General features: G+C 50.0%; 1 protein-coding gene across 1 annotated transcript; it reads left to right on the top strand.

Annotated features, from left to right (window-relative positions):
- The first annotated feature begins 159 nt into the window (after positions 1–159).
- On the top strand, positions 160–5,621 carry LOC104161373 (zinc finger protein 501-like). The gene is made up of 2 exons (XM_009699786.1): positions 160–250; positions 4,435–5,621. The coding sequence occupies exons 1-2, from the start codon at positions 160–162 to the stop codon at positions 5,619–5,621; spliced, it is 1,278 nt and encodes a 425-aa protein (XP_009698088.1).
- Positions 5,622–6,015: the final 394 nt, after the last annotated feature.

Here is a 6,015-nt window from a genome sequence, read left to right as displayed (position 1 = left end):
TAGGGGTGCTGGGGCACCCGGTGCTCCCCGTGGAGCGGGGGTCCCTGCTCGATCCCAAGTGCAGAAGCCCCTCCGCTCGTAGCGGTCAGTTAAAGCCCTGCTCGTCTGACCCTCCCCGTTTCTTTTCTTGGAGCAGGACGCCCAGGAGCAGAGCTGGAGATGATCTCCCACATGGATCAGAAGGAGGAACTGTGGTTCTCCCACCTCCACGCCTATGAAGGGAAAAACATTTTGAGTGGTACCTGTGCAGGTAAGGGGCCAGCGCAATCATCTGTGAACCTGTCCGTGAGAAAAACTGCTCCAGGATCCCCACATCCAGCCAGAACGCACAAGAGTGGCGGTTCTGGGTTGGACCGTGGTCCTTCCAGCTTTGCCCTCCGTCTCTGACAACGGCCGGTACTGGAGACCCAGAAACGAGCGGACAAGCGGCGGTGTGGCCCTGTATGCTTTCCCAGGCCCAAGCAATCTGTGGTTTCAGAAACTCCTGAACTAGGCATGCAATGTCTCGATATCTTGCGGCTGTGTATTTTGTTGCCTTCTGAAGTTGTGTACGTTTCAGCATCCATGACAGCTTGCAGCAAGGAGTTCCACAGCTTATTGAGCTGTTTTATGAGTCACTGCCACCTTTGGTTTGCTTGGAAGCTGCCTTCTAGTAGTTCACTTGATGTCAGTAGTTCTTAATTTAGAACAGATGGTGCAGGGTGGAACCCTACCCACCCCACAGGCCACTTGTGTTTTTATAGTCCTCTGTGATAGCCCCTATCAGCTGTACCTTTTCCCAGCAGAATGGGCAGTTCTCTCCTATACAGAAGCTGTTCTGTGCCTTTGATCATTCATGTCGTGCCTCTGTATCTTCCTCAGATCTGTTAGGGTTTCTCTGAAATGGGGGATCCGTCCTCCCCCTTGCACACAGTCAGGATTTGGGGTTTGAGCAGCAAGGCAGAATTACATTCTCTTTTATTCTCTGTTTTTTTTCCCCACCAATCATTAACATTTGACTAGCTGTTTATCTGCCTAGGAGCTGCAGTTTTCATCCATCTGCTCTGACTCCAAGGTGCTATTCCTGAGTGACACCAACAACATCCTAGGCTCATCCTGGTATAAGTGCAAGGTATAGGGGCTGTTCCTCTCTGCAGTTCTTTATGTGTGCCTGCAGTGAATGTCCCCTGTCATTCCCCTGTCACCTGGTTGGTCAGTATCATAAGGTTCTGCCACAGTTTACAGTCAGCTTTTTTGTTTTTAACCCTGAACAACACAGAATCATCAGCAGACGTTTCTGTCTCCCCTTTCCCTCCCTTACTACCTTATGAGGGCCATTCACCCCACGCCAGCTTACTTACTGTATCAGTTTTGGTGAAGGACAAATGTCTTTTGGGAATGCCTTTGGACTCCAGATCTCCCTTTTGCTAAAATTGGTGACATCTCCAAGTGGTTTGTGAAGGGAGACCATCTCTTTCCAAAGTCCATGCCAGCTCTTCCCCAGCCTGCCCTCTTTGGCCATCTGTCCTTTAATTCTCTTACTCTGGTTTCTGTTTGCTTGCTTGGACTGTTGGGCCCCAGATCTCCCCTCGGGCCCTTCTCTGGCATCACATCAGCCACTTTACAGTCCCCTGGCAGTGAGGTAACACAGTCGGGAGTCCAGCAGTTGTGTGAGGTTGTGTGAAGAGCCCAGCTGGGTTAGACCAGAGAGGTCTGTGTATCTCCGAGCCCTGTCTCAGGGATTCAGGGGCTGGCTAGAAGTGGATGCCAGGGAACGGGATAAGATAAGCATACAATGACACCTCCTCAGTACAGTCTACCCTTGTCCAGCAGCCTGAGGCTTACTCATGATGGTGGTGTGTTATTTTTGATAGTTCCCATGGGTTTCTCTTCTGTGAACGCTTGAATTCGGTGCCCGAGATGATTGCTGTGTGCTCCCGCTGCTGTGAGACAGGCCAGAGCATCAGCCAAAACTCCTTCTACTGCTGGCTTCTCTTGAGAAAGAGAGATCCAAGGGTACATTTAAGGTGATATTTAGGTTCTCTCCCAAGATGTACACTTACTCTGCTTACCTGGAGCTTGCCTTGTAGCTGTAGCATTGACAATCTTGGGGATATCAGAGGTCTTACCATCAACCCAAATTGGTGTGGTCTGAGGAGGAACCATATTCTTCCTCTGTCTCTTGCTTATTCATTTTTGCTGGTTCAGCCTTATGCTTCCAGTATTAATTCCTCAGCATTGTGAACTTACTCTCCTTCCACTTAAAATACCTCCAGTGAGTTCCTGTCATCGTGATTTTGATCAAACCCTTTACAGACAACTTGTCCTGGATGCCAGTGAAGATACCTACTAGCTCAGAAGTAACAAAAATGGTCGTAGAACTTGAGAGATGGAGCCATGGCTGTAATCATTGTAATAAGAAGCTTGAAACTCCTGACCTTCCCTAAAAAGTACAGGACATCGTTGAAGACCTGATTCTTGTGTACTTTGACAGCCTTTTCAAGTTCTGTGTGAACCAAAATTCTGTTTAAATACCAAAGCTAGCATAGGTGAAGGATCTCTCTTTGGGCACAACGGCAACAGAACTTCACTAGCTCCATGGTCTACTCAGTAAGTCTGACATACAGGTCAAGAGCTTCATGCTGGCCTGCCAGAAATGTCCTCTTCTTATCCTGTCTTCAGATATCACCTTTCTCTTTTCCTCCACACCTGGATGGAGTAGCTGCAGACAAATGGAAATGCCTTCATGGTGAATAGCAAAGTTCCAGTTTCTGTTCCTCTCAAGGAATAATTGTAATGAAAATTATATGAAGGGAGAAGTGGCATCACTACCACACCAAATTGCCACAAAAGGTATCTCAGGAGTTAGCTGTGAAATCATGTTGTGATGCTTTCTTATACTGACTAGAAAGAGGAAGATTAAATATGTACGTATATCAGTCCGGGTTGAAGTTCTAGACTCTCCTTCCTTTATTGCATACTTACGGTTCAGTAGTGACTCTCCTCTTCCAAGGCATGCGCTTCCTTATCGCAAATCTGCCAGACCACAGGAAGTGCCTGTGGTTTGTACATCAATCCCACGCGACTGATATGTTACTGGTTTATTTCACAAGAGTTTTCAGGAAACCAGGAGGTAGCTGTTGAATCTTTAACTGGGCAAATCTGGAAGTCTGTGTGTCTGTGGCTTTAGTCCTCAGCCTGTTCCATATTTTGGGTCTACGTATAGTCAACAGCAAATCATCCTTCACCCCTGGAAGTCCATATAAAGAGATCATCTGGAAATCTATTTCCCTGATTGACCTATTTTAAACCTGTGTGATGCCTCTCTTCAGAGATGCATGTTGTCATTTCTGCATCCCATGTACATCCCTCTGACGTCCATTTACCCTTCCCTGACAGCAGAAGGGTGCGTGCCACACAGGTCCTGTCTTGCCAATTTAGTGTATAAGCCCTCAGTAAACCTGCAAAGAGCTACATTTCCCCGCTGATGGCAAAAGCCAGAGCGTTGTTGGGGGTACGTACTTTTGAACCTGCTAGGATGCTCATGAAACCACATTAGGGCAGTGGGCTAGAAGGAGTAATTACCCTAGAAATCTATGCAATTACCCTAGAAATCTCTGTGTAATTACCCTAGAAATCTAGGCAAGCCCCTTGTCTTGGAAAGGCTTTCAGCTGACCTTGAGCCTGTGCAGCATAGATTCATGCTTCTGCAAGACTTTATGTGAATAAGAGGGCAGGGATTTGTTCATTGCCTGTGTCCCAGGAGGCATTCGTAACTGTTCGGGTAGCGTTACTTCCTCTGACTTGCACTACCTTCATCTTCTACATTTGTCGGGTTTCCTCAGCGCATAATCTGGAATCAGCCGTGGAGGATCTTCAGTTCACCAACCGCCTTTCACAACGGATTTGTGCTGCACCAATGGAAGCATAAAGTTACCTTTCTTCTGCTCTAGGATTGGCATAAGCCAGGCTCCAGGTGGTCTCCGGGTCTCATGCCTTAGGGCCAGCATCTCCTTTGTGCATCTTTTCTCTCTCTGCAATACTAGCAGCACAAGAGCCGGGCAGTTGCATTTGTTGCAACCCAAGTAATGTTTTGCTGAGCAAGGCAGTTCTTTATGGCCCTCCTCTGACTCTCAGTTCAACTTTCAATAACATTTTCAGATATAATATTCTGGAAGAGCAGCCATCTTTCCCATTCGAGCACTGAACTTTTACCTCTAATATGCCAATAATTTCAGTAGATTCAGGTTCGGGCAAAGCACGCAGGACTATTTTCAGGGTTTATTCCTGTGAACACTCTGAAAAGCCCACTGTGTAGTTTGGATGGAAATACCAGAACTTTTTATACTTAAAGTCAATCTGCTGAATTTTTAGAATTTGGCCCCTTTTGATTTCCCCTGTCCAAAGTTCCCTGTCCTGCCTGTGACTTCTTTCTGGATTCTCATTTTATTGCAGCTGAAGATGGGATTGTGAGCAAGAAAGAAGAAAATGCCTACCAAGGCATCCCTGGGCCAGTGAGGCCCGAGGGTTTACTCTCAGGACTCTCCAAGGAGAATGGTTCTGAGAGTCCTGCACAGGACCCAGTCCTCCCACGCAGGTCAGAAAGGGTTCAGAGACCTCTGAGGAAGAGGCAAAGCCGAGTGACGCTGCATGGAAAAAGTTTCAGGAGGCTGCCAGATATTATCCAGCAGAGAAATCCTTCTGTGGGGAGACTGACGATATGTGGGGACTGCGGGAAGAGCTTTCGGGTGACCTCCAACCTCATCCAGCATCGGAGAATCCACACTGGAGAGAAACCCTTTGCCTGCACCGAGTGCGGGGAGAGTTTCCGGCAGCGGTCGCATCTCATCCAGCACCAGAGAATCCACACAGGGGAGAGGCCCTACGAGTGCTCCGAGTGCGGAAAGAGCTTCAGCATGAGCTCAAAGCTGATCCGGCACCAGGTAACCCACACCGGGGAGAAGCCCTACAAGTGTGCCGAGTGCGGGAAGAGCTTCTCCGGGAACTCACAGCTCATCCAGCACCAGCGAGTGCACACTGGGGAGAAACCCTATGAGTGCAGCGACTGCGGGAAGAGCTTCAGCGTGAGCTCAGCCCTGACGCGACACCAGCGGGTCCACACCGGAGAGAAACCTTACGAGTGCTCTGAGTGTGGGAAGAGCTTCAGCCAGAGCTCCGAGCTCATGAAGCACCAGCGAGTTCACACCGGGGAGAAGCCATACAAGTGCTCCGAATGCGGGAAGAGCTTCACCGTGAGTTCAGCCCTCATCCAACACCGGCGGTTTCACATGGGCGAGCGCCCCTACGGGTGCACCGAGTGTGGAAAGAGCTTCACCGTGAGCTCCCACCTCATCCAGCACCGCCGTTTCCACACCGCGGAACGCCCCTTTGAGTGCACTGAGTGCGGGAAGAGCTTCCTGTGGAGATCAGCCCTGCTCCGGCACCACCGCGTCCACACAGGGGAGAGGCCCTATGCCTGCGCCGACTGCGGGGACAGCTTTCGGCAGAGCGCCCACCTCATCCAGCACCGTCGCATCCACACAGGGGAGCGTCCCTACGCCTGTGCCGACTGCGGGAAGGGCTTCACCGTGAGCTCTGCGCTCCTCCGGCACCAGCAGATTCACAGGGGTGGGGAGCCCTAGGAGGGGTGGGCGTGGGGAGCAGTTAGGTCTGATACCCTGTGAGCATCCCTGTGGAGCAAAGCCCAATGTCTCTCTCCCTTTGCTCTGTTGACCGCCCCGCTTGTGGAGGGTGAAAGCCATTTCTTTTTAGGAGAACAAGTCCTAAAAGAGAGAGATGGAAGAAGGGGAGAGTCGGCGCAAGGAGCTGAATTGGAGGTTTGGGTAAGAGTGCGTGAGAGCGCAGGGGAAAGCGGTGGTGTTTGGAGGGGTAGCTCCTGGGAGAGGGAGAGAAAGACAGTAGTTTGAAAAGGCTGGAACGTACTCGGTGGTGTATTTGAGAGGAAGGTAAACACCTTGCCTTTGCGCGCGCACGTTTCAGACAATTTACAGGGCGAACCAAACGGACCACCTTAGG

The sequence above is a fragment of the Cariama cristata genome, unplaced genomic scaffold, assembly GCF_000690535.1.
Source record: "Cariama cristata isolate BGI_N322 unplaced genomic scaffold, ASM69053v1 scaffold42744, whole genome shotgun sequence".
Taxonomy (NCBI): Eukaryota; Metazoa; Chordata; class Aves; order Cariamiformes; family Cariamidae; genus Cariama; species Cariama cristata.
The sequence above is the reverse complement of the archived record's forward strand: the minus strand, read 5'-3'. Positions and strand labels throughout refer to the sequence as shown.